Source organism: Athene noctua, chromosome 5 (assembly GCF_965140245.1).
Source record: "Athene noctua chromosome 5, bAthNoc1.hap1.1, whole genome shotgun sequence".
Lineage (NCBI taxonomy): Eukaryota > Metazoa > Chordata > Aves > Strigiformes > Strigidae > Athene > Athene noctua.
Genome location: NC_134041.1, coordinates 38,615,255 through 38,630,043, shown reverse-complemented (window position 1 = coordinate 38,630,043; position 14,789 = coordinate 38,615,255). Strand labels below are relative to the sequence as shown.

Here is a 14,789-nt window from a genome sequence, read left to right as displayed (position 1 = left end):
CCTTAATGGTACTAAAAGCTCATGAAATCTTGATAAGCATGTTACCAGGTTATTGTGAATTGTAAATTTTCTTTATAGGAGTTAAATCACAAAGATATTTGTAATCATATGACTCATTTTCTGGGGGAATAGTTAATAAAAAATAATCAGCTCAACTTGTTTGGAATATGCAAGTTGTGACAAAACTCTGAAAGATTTTCAGGCTCAGTATGGAGTGTTGTGGGGAGTGGGAGACAAGGGAAGAATAAGCAATGGTCAAAGCCATTTTAGACTAGGGTGTACATGCTAGTGTACTCCAGCTGGTGAGAGTGCCCACCAAGTGTTTCCCCTTTTGCTCACATGTCTTCTTAGGAAAAGTACGCAAGTAAATCTTGTGTGTACCCTGAGTTTTATTGACAACTTGAAAACACAGACTTTCCAGGGTTTTTTGACACAGCTGCAGCGGGGCCTGTTTACACTGCTAAAATAAATGTTTAAGCATAGCTATCTTCTTAATGGCATTTTTTTTTTTTCCTCTGGTTGTGGGTGGGAGGGAAATGAGGCATCTAGAGAACCATATTTTAACTGGTATTGACACAAAGTGAAGACCATGAGCTGGCACTTACAACAGGGTTAAGACTAAGCCTGTTTAAATTCAGGTTAGATGAGTACTGACAGCCCATAAAATAACTCGTTGTTATCTTGGAGATCTCTTGTGGTCACCTCAAAAACACACAAAAAGACGTTTTTCCTTTTTTCTTTGGCCTTTGCTTTCTGTAAAGAGAAGTGCTCATTCCCTTCTAAGGGTTTTAGCAGAGTTGAGAGCTTGCAGATCTGACAGTTCCAGTGAAGATGATGCTCTTTAGTGAAGGTATGTTGCCACTAAAGCAAGTAACCAAGCTTAGAAACACTGGATTAATTCACCAGCCTCTATATTTTTACTAACATTGTGAATTGTGATGGCTTTTCCATTGTTTCCAGGGTTGTTTGTATTGTTTTGGCATGCATTGTGGGGGCGGGGGGGGTGTGTTAGAATAGACTGAAACAGGGAAAATATTACTTGTAAAAATGCACAGTTCTACAGAAAAGCACAGTTTAGCATGCAGATCTTAAAGTTTAGTGCTGTGTGCCCAGCTTCAGAAAAGATTTCTGTAAATCCTGTTCCCTGTACCCACCCACCCATAAAGACAGTAACTGTGTGTTCAGTTTAAAAGGAAAAAAAAAAAAAAAGGTTGAATGATTAAGATACCTTTAAAACAGTCGTGCCGTGGATTGGATAGCTGTTCTTTCGTAACCGCTGCAGGATGACTGTGGCGTGTATTGCTCAAAGACGCTGAGAGCCAGGTCCTGGCCACAAGGCAAAAGCTCCAGTGCTGGACTCCTGCCTAGTCCCGCCCACTCGCCACCCGTGGCAGTGCAGTTTGCCGTCCCTCCTGCCTGCGCTCACATTCAGGGGAAGCTGGTGGTGGCTGGTGCTGGTGCAGGCTGCATGGGTTCTGGTAAGTGCGTGCGCCTATGTGTTAAAAAGGCTTACAGGTTGCTCTGTTGTATCTTCTCGTGGGCTATGGCTTACAGGATGCTTTGTTGTATCTTATTATTGTGGATTGTCATTTGATGTTTAAAAACTCATGGAGTTTGATCACAAGCCAGTAGCATTTGTATTTTAAGGTGGGGTGGAGGGTTATGAAGTTATTTTGGTCTTCAGATTTACTTAATAAACAGCAGCTAGACAGAAATGAAGGTCCTAGTTGCAAATACTCAGCTGTTTTCCATCTAGCCTCTTCACTTGGGGTTCAGTAACATAGATGTGACAGGGCTCAGCCTGCCTTGTTAGTGTATGTTTTAATAATCTTGGCTGCTCTTTCCCATATGTGTTTTTCAAAGTGGCTCACTATGGGGTTTGCTTAGCAGGGAAGGAATTTCAGTATCACCATTTATTCCATGTCCCTATTCATTTAAATAGCAGAAGATTCACATATGTGAATAGGTTTTTTTTGTCACTGAGTGGAGACAAAGGAGTCTGACCAAACTAAAGAGGTGTGTAGACTAAGCTTAATGATCTATCAGCTGCAACTGGGTAGAAGCTGGCTTTTAGCAGTGCTAATAATGCTAATAAAAATTAAAAGCTATGTGAGAACTACTCATTAATCAGGTGCCAAAAATTTGGAAACATTTTTGTACCCAAATGACACACGCAAGGGATTAAATACTCAGTTCTTACCTCCCCTCTCCTCTTGTAACTAAGAATTAAGAGACAGTTCTTGACCAGACAAGATTCCAGTCTGAAGAATAGTTGCATAATCAAATTCTGGGAGGGACCAGGGCTGTAGCCTTTTGGATATACCACAGAAAATTTAATTCTTGACACAAGGATTTTGCTTCATTACAGAAATGCATTCTGAGTTACATTTTGGTAATTCTGAAGGCTGGGGTCAGAATGGTCTCTGATATGAGTCAGAGGCAGATATCAAAAAATTGTCATTAGAATATGACTTATGTTTGAAAAAAATATGTAGAGAAGGCAGATATGGTCAAGGAAGGTTTCCCTTGGTTAGAAATAAGTGGTGAAATGGGGTAAAATCTGTTCTCTTATCTGCATTATGTTTATGTAAACTGGCCTTGTTTCCTGCTTGGGATCATGAATTACGTTTCTAGATACTGAGATACTGTCTTCCTTGGAACCAAGTATGCTGTTAAAGGAACAAAGCGATCTTTTTTTCCAAAATGTTTTCCAGCTATTTCTGCAGGTAGGCAGTTGGCTGTATTTGTTTTTCAGGAGTATTCTGGAACTAGTTTTAATGTTGGAAAGGGATTTTCTGTGAGAAGATTCTGGGCACAAAAGCAAGGAGCTGCTCCTAGTTCTTACTTTCTGAATTCTGGCAACAGCTATCTGTGGGGATAAAGATTATGTGTGTGACTGGTTTATTGCCAGTCACAGTTCAAAACAGTAATATTTTCCTATATTTATGAGGGGAAAAAAAAGTCTCCCATACAGAAGTATATACAGATGGCAATATTTACTAAAACAATCTTACTGGGGAATAGGGTTTTGCTGATGACTCTGGAAAATAAATGATTCTCTGTATTGTGTAATACTAAAGTTGGGTGACTGCAAATCTACAGCCCTTTGTAACACATAACTATTATGATGTACAGTGACATTTTATACTGCCAAAACTCCAATGATTCTTGTACTATTTATTGCTCAGAGCTGGATCTTGAATTTTGTTGATGTGGCAGGGCTAAGTGTGCTTTCCTGCATGCCCATAACTGATACTGCCTCACTGGAAGGTGGCTGTCAGCCCTTTCCAGGCTTGTGAAACATGTGCAGAGTCAAGACTGGGCTTTGGGGAGTTTGTGGATGGATGTTGGTTAAATAAAATTGCTACAGAACTGGAGTCACTGGTAACAAGCAGTGTTTGTACTTGTAAGACTTGAGCATGCATATGTAATGGCTTTCATTGCGATGTTATGAGTTCTAACTGATGGGTGTGAGTTTAAGCTGTTTGTTCCTGATGTCATTTCTGCTTTAGCCAGAGTGGAAATTGGTTAGCATATAGAAGGTGCTGTACAGGACATGTTTGTAATGTCGGATCACTGTGTCTAGTAAAATGTTTGCACGTCTGCATATTTCTGTCTGCAGGCATGACTGATGACTCTAATTTTGGTTTGGTGCCTGCTTTGGTTCTAGTGTAGAACTGTAAGGAACAGGAAAGGTTACCAGTTGTGGTGAATTAGATATAGGGTTTTTTAAAGTCTTTTGTGGTATATTTGTAAAGTTTACTGTTTCAGCTATATTAGCAGAAAAAAAAATACATTTAATCTACAAATGCTTCTATTTTGAAAGAAACCACTGGTTTACTGTAATAATTTAAATTACCGGCTAACATAAAGATCATCTTGTTAGAGGCTTTTTACTGCACACATATATTTCAGTCATCTTTCTCCCCACTGAATCTGAGCACTTTAATCATGAATGTTTTTGTCAGCTGGGTATCAGGAAAAGGTATGAGTATCTTGGAGTATTGATGTGGGTCAGGTGCAGAACTGGAATGTAATCTAGGTCATCTAAACCCCAGTTCAATACATTAACAAATTGGCAGATCATCTCCAGTCAAACAAAAGACATCCATGTGAGCTTTTAGTTTTAATCCAGTTCCTTCTTGTCTGGCATCATTGATGTCCAGTGTTAGAGCTGCTTTCTTCTTTCTCTTTCCAGAAATGTCCTTCCTGCCTGACTTTGGGATCTTTACCATGGGCATGTGGTCTGTTGGTCTTGGAGCCATTGGTGCAGCTGTGACAGGGATTATCCTTGCCAACACTGACTTATTTTTGTCCAAGCCTGAAAAGGCTACGTTGGAGTTTTTAGAGGAGATAGAGCTAAAAACTTCGGGATCAGGTAAGATTCTGGATGTTTCAGCCCACATTCTTCTGTAATTGCTTTTTTATAAGAACCTTTGTAAGACCAGGGTTGGAAGAGTCTTTCTTAGTCTTTCTTAGTTATAACACATAATTGGGTGTCCTTGATAGCCAATGATTCTGATGAAGGAAAAGCAATCAAAACTGATATTTCTGGATGAAACATGACACCCTTCCAAAAATCAATAAAGCAGTAATACCCTGTTATGCCCATAGAATTTTTTTCTGATAGAACTGTATTTGAATGGGGGATTCTCTGCAGTGTTTTGTGTTGGTCCTTAAAGCATTAATCATTATAAACAAGAATGACTGATATTACTGATATTATTGTTGATGCTGTTTCTCTTGTATAAACAGAACAAAGAACATTCAAAGCAGGTGAACTATGGAAGAAGAATGGTGCAGTGATCATGGCTGTGCGAAGACCTGGATGATTTTTGTGCAGAGAGGTATTTCCTGGGCTTAGAGATTAATTAGGAACAGTTGAGGTCTATTTGCATAGATTCGCTTTAAATAAAGGGAGGGGGTGAATAGGACAGTCATCAGATACATCTGAAGTATCTGAAAGGTCTTGTTTCCTAGTCCAAACTGGTTGCCAGCTAACAACATAGTTTTCTTTGCAACTGGTTTGTATAGTCTAGGTCCTGAACATCTTCCTTCTGAAGGTGATGGTTACATGATTTTTACATCTGCCAGGGACCTAGCCCATGGTAATTAGAAAGGGAGATTACACAGAATCCAGTTGGTAATGAGTCTTACAACCTAGTTGTATTCGATATGTCCAAAATAAATCTCTGTGAGCCAGGTAGTCTCTGGTCAAAGACTGGACTTGCAGAAAGCTGTCAGAGAAAGCTCATCAGCAAAAAAGAGATGTGCATAAAGGGGAGTCCATCGCTATTCTGGATGGTGAACGTGAGGCATGAAGGTAAGGAGTCTGAAGACAAGGAGTTATTGTTCCATAACAAGGTGGGTTGGGAAACAAAATTTGATTGATTTGGTGGCATTAGGCTCATTGGATGGAGGTGGGAGTAAACACTTAAAATATGATTTGAATGTACTATGTACCTGGGAACATCCATAACTTGCACCTTGGCCATTATTTTTCTCCTAGCTATGGAGAAAAATAGCTATTATGTTGTTACTCACTATATAACATGGAGTAATTAATATTGCAACCACTTAATGAAGAGATTGCTCCCATCAGTTGTAACTGCTTAAGAATGTGTAGAATTCATGGAAGGTTAGGAATTAAAGTACTTTGTTCTCTGAACAGGTGTAGCGTAGGCAGGATGAGAACATGCTACATGCCTGACTGTGCCTTTCGCATACAGTCAGACAGGAATTTATTAACGATTTTTATTTTTTTTAGTGCTAACTTCCTAAGTTGAAATAAAGAACCCAATTCAAAGAACTGTGGGTTTTGTTTTGTTTTTATTTTTTTTCTTTCAGGAAGAAATTGAGGAGAAAGAAATTAATTTTCTAATTCTTATTTTTGGTTTAAAACTTCAGATTTTTAACAGAGGCAGTCACACTGCTGATCAGCTAATTAGGGCAAAGAATTGTTTTCGATTTTAACTATGAAAGTGTTTGAAAAAGCTTTAAAATTGTCTAAACTGAAGTTATTTTTGATAATTGTATACTCAAAGCATTTTTTTGAGTTAACTCTTGCCTTTCTCCCAAGAATAGTTCGGTTGCCCATTTTATTTGTCCATTAACATTTCTCCATAGTATGAAAGCTGCTTCTTTCCTCACTGACTCTTAGCTGGTGGAATGGTTCAATACAGGTGATTTGCTATATCTGTTAACCTGCAGGCAGTAGTTTTGGCTTTTTTTTTTTTTTTTCGAGAGACAAAATACACCTGGTTTTCACTATCGTAGACCTTGGAAAGAATGTTGAACTTTGTCCTTGTTGACAGCACCAGGAAGGAATATATACTTCCCTGGTCACAGTGCTGGCATTGAGAAGTGGCCATTCTACCTCACAGATCACTAACCTGATATCAGTGGTGGGGACATGATTCCATTATCCACTGCAAAGTATGTCACAGATCCCACTGGAATGATGCCTTTGGATTCTTGAGAAGTGAGGCCTGTAGACTTAAGAAATACAGAATCTTTTATCTTTATTATCTGCATCTTAAATCATCAGATTCCTTTTTTGTTAGTTAAGGTAGACTGTGCTTAACAGGACTGTACCTCTCATAGTCTGGATCCAGCCATGTAGTCATACAGTGCTCCAGTAATTGTGAAAGTGCCATGGGCCTGCTCAGTATTGTAGGTTTTGACTCAAATAGTCTAAAGTAGCAGAAGAGCCATAGTTGAACTATTAGAGGGACAAACTGAAATGGGAATTATTCTTTTGGGTTGTCCCTGCCTTGGTGAAGAGAGGAAGTATTCTGCTAGGGTGTGCCTGTCTGCTTTTTACAAAAACAAGAAAACAGTTTCACAGACTAGATTAAATGGTCACAGCCCCATGGTTAGGCTATACAGCTGTTATGTGATATAGTTTTCCCACAAAAATAGACTTATTTGCTTTCCCTTATATCATTTTTAAATAGTAGTAAAGAAAACCAAATCAGATAGAGTCCCAAGATGCTGTTTGAGGCATAATTTCTTGAGAATTTTAAAGCTTAACTGTGCTCTTACATTATTCCTGCTCTCTCCCCTCCCAAAATCCAAGCAAGGAGACACAAAATAAACCCCACCAAACTGCTGAAGTGCCTTTCTCCAAAAGGCTAATCAAAGTTTGATGGTATCACTGTCTCTCCAGGGATAGTGATTTCTGGCTTTACAGACCATCCCACTGCACTAGCCTGGAACATCAGTTCTGAGACATGTTAGGTCCACAAATCTTTTTTTTGTTTTATTTGTTGGCTATGAGAGCTTTGAACTGTGTTAAAAATACCAGGTAAAATTGTTATCAACCCCCCTTTTAGGAAGATCATAGGGCATTTTGTTGAGGGAAAACAAAAAATAATTACCAGATCTTTAAGAACAGAAAAGAGGGGAAAGATCTATCAAACGAAAGCTATGATCCTTTAACTCTCACCACTCACTACTCAGTGTTTGCTTATGGTGCTGATTCATCCTTTTTCATTTCCTCTGAGAGTAGTGAACTGGAAAGCTGCTCTTACCCTTTCACCTACTGATGTTTTTTCTCTAATGTCTCTTCTCCTGTTTGTTCACCCTGTCTATCTGCTACTTGATACTCAGTAAATTCTAGCTGACCTGCAAGCCTCTGTGTTGAGGCATTTCAGTTAGGTGGCTTAGGGTGTTCATGTAAACTGTGCCCATTTCTTAAAGCATGGAGTTCTTTGTGGGAGCTTTGTCCTGAAAAAATGACCTTTCTCCATTGGAGATGAGAAGAAACATATTTTCAATGTGCACTGTGATCTGTTGGAAACCTCAGAGATGTTTGTACAAGCTGTGGGAGCTGGGATTCCTTCAGCAGAACAAAAAACTCAGCAGATGAGTGGTGACACCTTGCACTCTTACACACCAGAAAAAGCAATATTACTTCTGGGATACTTGAAGGTGTAGGAAGAAATTCTCCAATTAGTTTCACTGGGGGATCTAGGAAGGAGAGTTCATCTTCACTCCATTACTTACTCTGGACTTACATAGCCTGCTCCTGCACTTTGAAGAAGGGCTGATGATGATGTATTTCTACTTGGAAAAAAGGATTGGAAATTCTGGCCTGGGAAAGTTAAGTGATTTGCAGGCAGTATCTTTTCACTGTTCTGTAAACACTTTAAAAGATAGTTGAAGCCCTAGGACAGGCAAGGTCTGTCTACAGCTTTGAGTTAAAAATATGTTTTCTCCAGTATTTTAATATTTTATCCGATAAATGCTAAAAAAATTGCTTCCTCCATGCTTAATGAAGAGCATTTTAGTAAATCTAATAAAGACCTGCGTAGAACTAGCTTAAATATCTGATTTACACGTCTGTTTCTGTTTTGCGCCTCAAGCTCGAATTTATGTATGTTTCTGACAATCTTGAAGTTCAAGGTGAAGCCTTCCAACCTCTGTTTACTGCCTGAAATGTTTGGGTTTTTTTTTTCCTTTCTTAGGAGGCTTCTGAGCTCTCCTCTCTGAAACCCCAGCTATCCAAGCTGGGTGTCCCTCTCCATGCTGTTGTAAAAGAGAAGATAGGGACTGAAGTGGAGGATTTTCAACACTATTTTAAAGGAGAAATCTTTCTGGATGAAAAGGTATACTGAAGTCTGTGTTCTTGTTTTGTTTAAAAACAAACTTATGGATGTTGTCTTTGAAGAGCTTGTATAAATAATATAGATAGAATGTGGCCTGAATGAAAAAGGATTTAGTAGCACTGTATTTCTAAGAAGTTAGTCAGCTTTGCTTTTCTATATATATATACTGCTCAGCTTACAAGTTGCTCAGTAGCTATGCACTGATAACATGTTCTTGCAGGATTATTCCTTCTGTCCCTTTTAACAGGTAAACAGTATGGCCTATTAATATTTGTTCCTTTCTTCCACTGCTGTGTGACTTGCTAATGTTTATGATGTATGAATCAAGGTCTGAAGGTGACAGACACAATTAATTCACAACGTACAGGTCAAATTGCAGCCATGTTGCTTGTCCCAGTACGCTGGCACATGCTCTATTGCCAGTCTCATGTCCTATAAAACCATGGCCCTGCTTACTCCTTAACCCAGAAGACACATTTAGAAATCATTTGGCTTCTGAAGGAAAAAGAAAATATAATACTCAAAATCAAGTAGAAAATTTTCATCCCCGCTCTGCTTGTGTTTAAAGTCAAACCAAAACAGAAAAACTCAGATGGCTGATAAAGTTTTAGAACTTGACACCACTGTTATCTCCCTACTGGTATTTTTTTGTCATACTTAACTATCTTTTTTTCTTATTTTTGATGACAAAGCACCCTTGTTGTCAGCAATGGGGATGTAGATGTACATGGGGCTTAAATACCTGTGGGTCAGCTTAAAATCCACATGAGTGGTGGCAGTACCACTAGTTGGCTGCGTGGAGGTAAGTGCATTAAAGAGGTTAGTTCAGGTACAATTTCTTTCTAGTGCTGCCTGGTTAGCTTTTATGTGTTTTCACCTTTCTTGGATACAGGGTTGGCTGGTTTCCTGAATTTCATTTGGGAGGAAAAGTCCTTTTCAATTTGTTTGCTGAGATATTTTCTGTTTACCTGCAGAAAGGCTTCTATGGTCCACGCAGACGAAAAATGATGATGTCAGGCTTCTTCCGCTTTGGAGTCTGGCAAAATTTCTTCCGTGCTTGGAAAAGTGGATATAGTGGTAACCTGGAAGGAGAAGGATTCACCCTGGGAGGAGTATATGTGATTGGGGCAGGAAGACAGGTACTGCAGGCCATCTAGGAATCTTTTTTGTCTCCTGTGAGACTAAAAGTTTCTTTCCTGGAATTGTTCAGTTGCTAGTCAGTTGATATCCCATGGGTAGACTAGTGTATGAATTTCTCTCTTGTTTCTTTAACTAGGGCATTCTACTGGAGCATCGTGAGAAGGAATTTGGAGACAAAGTCAGCCTTCCATCTGTCCTTGAAGCTGCTGAGAAGATAAAACCACAAGCTTCATAAGTGGAAAAATAGTTGCACATGTTTCTGATCACAGCTTGAAATGTAGAATGCATCTGGTTTTTGAACATGCAGTTTAATTGCTTCTTAACTATTTAGTGATCAGTGCAGAAGAAAGATTCTCTACTCAGATGTAGAAAATTATGAAAATCCTCTTGGAACTTTTTTTGTTGCTTTGCAGCCATTCAGGTGGTCAGAATTTCAACTGCTCTTTTGTGTCTGATAGTATTAATGAAAGGCTGGGTCTAAAATCTGACCTAACCTAGATGTTTTCAGTCAGAGACAGTCAGTTGAAAACCTGTCTACCTAGGGGAGCAAAGCTCTGCTAAGGCTGGAGTAATGGAGTATCAGCTGAGGTGGAAGGATAATAAAACTTTATATGAATTAAATGCCTTCACTTTTTGCTTTTTCATTAACATATAAACACATCTGTGTTTCTAGAAGACTAAATCCTGTCAGTCTAGATTATTCTAATATTCTGCTTTCAAAACATGCCACTATGTCTATCCAGTAAGTTTCTTGTTAGTTAAGTACTGGCTGTTCGTGTGATTCCCTACAGGGAAGATTGAAGACATCTAATGTTCAACTTGGAAGATAATTGTGGCATGAGGCAAGTTCCTTCTTGTGTTAAAGGTTCTAAAAAATACAGGGAACAATACCAGAGAGCAGATTAAGCAGAATTTCCATCCTGGCTCAAGTTCTGCAGTAGAATAGCTGGGCTGTTACTCCTAAAAATAGATGTAGTGTTGCACAATGTGATCCATGAGAGCCAGTGCCATACATAGGCAAATATATGTACCTAGCCTCAAGTATGAACAGGACAGCATGAATTTTCCAAATGTGCTGATGTTTCAAAATCTGAACAAAATCTTAACACTGCACTTAAAGAGGATTATCAAGTTTTGCGTATCCTTCATTGGCTGGTAAATATAAAAGGCCAGGTAACTTTGGAAAACTCTGTGCGCTAGAACATACTAAGCTAGCAGAAGAATTAAAGGGAAGGATTCTTTTGTCCTGGCAGCAGGTCAATCTGAAGTGTCATTCTGCCTTCTTCTGACCTTAAAATTAATGAAACCTTCATGTGTCGTTGGTATTGAGGGCAGTGATACTTGCACCTCTGAAACTTTGGTAATATGCCTACTTTTGCTCTGTGTGCCCGTGCCTATCTGTCTGTACTGTTGACCCATGTGGAAAAAAAATGGTCATAGCTGATGCTGACTGTATGAAACCTAAATGCTAAAACTCAGACTTCACAAACACTTGAGGCCTGACTTTGGTCTGTGTTAAGTCAGTTATGCAGGCTTTAGAATTGCATCATTATGAATGAAATCATGACCTTTTTTTTAAAATATTTATGTCCAGGCAGAACAAATTTTAACTAAAAGTATGTGCTCTTCAGAGCCTGTTGTTCGCAGTTCCCTGAAACAACACTAGCAGTGAGGATTTTGAGTCATAGGTTCACCAAGGTGTTTAATTTGAAAACTAAATGAAAATTTGACCCATGTATTCTACTGTCAACTGAAATTTGTGTTTGAATATTTGGGGGGATGGAGGAAGGAACAGGAGTTTGGAGAGTAGAGCAGAAAAGTCTACAGCAAATTGATTACATGAATTAGACTTTCTCCATAAAGGCTCTCGTAGGAGTCATGGAAAGGTGCAGAGTGCCATATACTGTATCCATATTCTGAGCTGCCCAGGTAAGTATGCCCATAAGATGGTGTCAGAAAGCTGTTGGATGCTCAAAGACCTAAAATGCTTGGAGGTGGGCTCCCTTGAATGGCATCCAGAGCAGCCAGACAGCTGCCAAGATTTTGCTCCATGAAATGAGCTGTTGGTTCTGGGTTTTACCACTGAAAAAATGTACCCTATCGTGAATGCTGGCCTGACACAAGGCACCTAAAATTCTTCCTCTACAAGCCTGGAAACTTCAAACCATTGTGTAAGTAGCCACTTGTCTGCAGTAGGCATATTGTTACTTTGGAGTGCAAGTGGTAGGAAACACAAAAGATGCTAAAAGGAATGGGTGTGAACTAGTGTTTCTTACAGTTGCAAGATGCTATTAATAGAAGGATCTTGCAATAGGAGGAGAACTCTCAATCACAGCCCCTATAGAGTTGTGAGGTTTTTTTCCAGTAGGAACTGGAAGGCTTTGTCATTTGCAGAGAATGGATCTTACACAGAGACAGACAAAGAAGGTACTAATCTTAGACCTGGATTTCAGGCCTTGTTCCAAGGGCTGCTAATGCATTTCACATAAACATGAAATGTGAGAGGCATAAACAGTCCTTGGAGAATGGGATGGAAGCTAGATAAATTGCAAGAAGTTTAAGATACATGCCTTTAGTACCTGCTAAATCTGGAGAGTATCTACTTACAGTTTTGTGTACGTGCAGTTGAATTCCACCCACTCTGACAGAGCTGGCTGGTTCTTTCAGTCAGACTGCAAGTCCTAGATGCCCAGGATGCTGCGGGGTTGCAGCCCTGCTGTTAGCCCACCCAACGGGACTGTGTGTTGTGATCTTGGAAACAGAAGCAGGAAGCCATCATATCCAGCATTTACAATGTTTAGTTGAAATATAATGGCTGTTAAACATACAAATCACTAATGCTACAATGTGATTAAATGTTCTTTTAGTGTAGAAACACTTTTAGAAAGACCATTAGCCTTTCTGAGGGTGTTTATTAAAATGTGGATACTGAAAGTTCTCTGCTCTGCAAGGGCATATGTATGGTAACCATGTCAGACCTAGGTCTGGGAGACTGGAGTGTCTTTTCCTACCCATGAACAGCTAGCGGGACAGTGTGCTTCTTGACTCAAATGTTACATAAGGTTACCCACATTTCAAAGATTTCTAACCCTGTCTTTCAGAGATCAAGTCAAAATTTGGAGCCACAAAAGCTCCAAATGGTATTTGAAAATGTTCTGAAAAATTATTGATAAATCTGGGGGGTTTTTTAGGCCAACCTTGGGATTGTTCAGTGTCGATTCATTCTTTTTGATCTCCATGTTGACAAAATACAAATGGAGAGGTTAAAAAATGTGGTGCCTAAGAGCTAGAAACAGTTAATAGGAATTGGAAATGGGCAGTCTTGAAGAAATAAAAATGGCAGTAAAAGAGCAAAGGAGGAACAAATGAACTCTAAGGTTAATTTCCCATGCTGGAGACTGCAAGGTTAGACTATCTGGTTTTAAAAAATACTTCTTTAAATGAATATTCATTGAAAAAATGTTTTTCATAGTTGTAGATTTTGTTGTACCAACAGCTACCTCTGCTGGCCTAGTTCTCTATATGCATTTAATGTTTTGATTTTTTTTTTTTTCTTTTAACACAACATGAACACAGAATCTAAGTCACTTCCCAGTCCATCAAATACCACATCACAGTTCAACACTCAGCTGGTTACTGAAAACTGTAATAATTGAAAGTTTGTTTATTCTGGGCTTGAGAAACAAAATTCCCCTGCAGTAATTTCTCCTCAATGAACTTTCCCTTGTTTGCAAGCCTGCTCATCTTTTTTTTCAGTATAAAACCAGAGTTAATAAAAAGAATTTTAAGAAGGAAAATGCTGTGAAGTCATCGGGGTAGGTATAATATAGGAAGGTGCTTTTTACTTTAACTTTTAAAAATACTGATTACATTTCCTATCTGCAGTGTCCCTTTAAAGCCATTAAAAATATGGTCTGCCTCCTCAGAGGGTGTTTTCTTTGTATTTCTTGTTCTGCATCTTTGTTTCCCCGTGTGGGTTATCCCTTTCCACGGCTGTCAAACTGCCTGCAGTGGTGCCATTTGCATCCACAAAGAGAAGGGAATGCTAGGGGATCCCTGCCATTTTTTTTATATGTTTCCAGTGATGTACTGTGGTAGAAAGAAAAGAATGAGCAAATTTCTTCTCTCTGAACCGCTGGATGTCACTGCTACCCCAGCCAAAATGAAGGTCAGCAGTAAACGCGATGTTTTCACTGCAGTATAAGATTTGCGTAACAAAGGTGCCAGGAACAGGTCACTGTAGATTCGGATTAGGCTACAAGAAAGCTGTTAAGATAAGACATGTCCTCCAGCGATCTTTTTACTTGTGTGGACGTATTCCTTTCTAAAATAAGGAACCGAAAAGAAAGAGATACTGTATTGTGCGGCGGGCGGAGGAAGCAAGCAGCCAGTTCAATGTGAATGATAGAGCAAGCTTCAACTTTATTGAAAGAAATCACCCCTTATATAAGCACTCTACAATAATCATGCATACTACTCACAAATCTATTGGATACATATAAAAAGCTACATTATAATGTCCCAGCCCTCTGTGGCATCTCAGACATGTCACAACATCTTCCCTCTTCTGGCCTGCCTCCTTTCCCAAGGTTGTTTTTACCATCAAGGCCATTGTGTACCTCAGTTTCTCTCTTTGTTAACATAACAGTCTGTTGTTTGGCATAACTGTACCCTGGGTTTTTTCCTTTGTTTACCTCAGATGGCTGCAATCAGCTTCTGCAGAGACCCATGGCCTTGCTCTCTGCAAGCCGTTCTCCAACAATTCCCCCTTTTTCTTTATGTGCAGGCTGCACAAGCATAAATTTACTAATATTTGTCATTATACAACTATATACTATTTTAATAATTACTACAATCAATATTACTATTCCTAATCACCGCAATCCTTCTTGTAACAGACCTTGTAGCCATAGGGACAGACCAAAAACAGATTGTAACCATTTGTCTCAAGGATTGACAACCACTTGTGTTTTTTGTAAACGTTGCTTCATCCATTGTAATTGGTTTTGCATTAATTGACTGTGGTCGGATAGATTAAAA

General features: G+C 39.1%; 1 protein-coding gene across 4 annotated transcripts in view; it reads left to right on the top strand.

Moving 5' to 3' along the window:
• PRXL2A (peroxiredoxin like 2A) overlaps positions 1–10,370 on the top strand; it is a 29,502-nt gene extending 19,132 nt beyond the window's left edge. For 3 of the 4 annotated variants that reach the window (XM_074907092.1, XM_074907094.1, XM_074907093.1), the window contains exons 2-6: positions 4,199–4,378; positions 4,756–4,847; positions 8,469–8,609; positions 9,584–9,748; positions 9,886–10,370. In XM_074907092.1, the coding sequence (XP_074763193.1) occupies positions 4,199–4,378; positions 4,756–4,847; positions 8,469–8,609; positions 9,584–9,748; positions 9,886–9,984 (677 nt within the window). In that variant the 3' untranslated portion in view covers positions 9,985–10,370. Of the gene's footprint in view, positions 1–1,282; positions 1,479–4,198; positions 4,379–4,755; positions 4,848–8,468; positions 8,610–9,583; positions 9,749–9,885 lie in introns of all 4 variants that reach the window. The other variant, XM_074907091.1, reaches the window with a different exon arrangement.
• Positions 10,371–14,789: the final 4,419 nt, after the last annotated feature.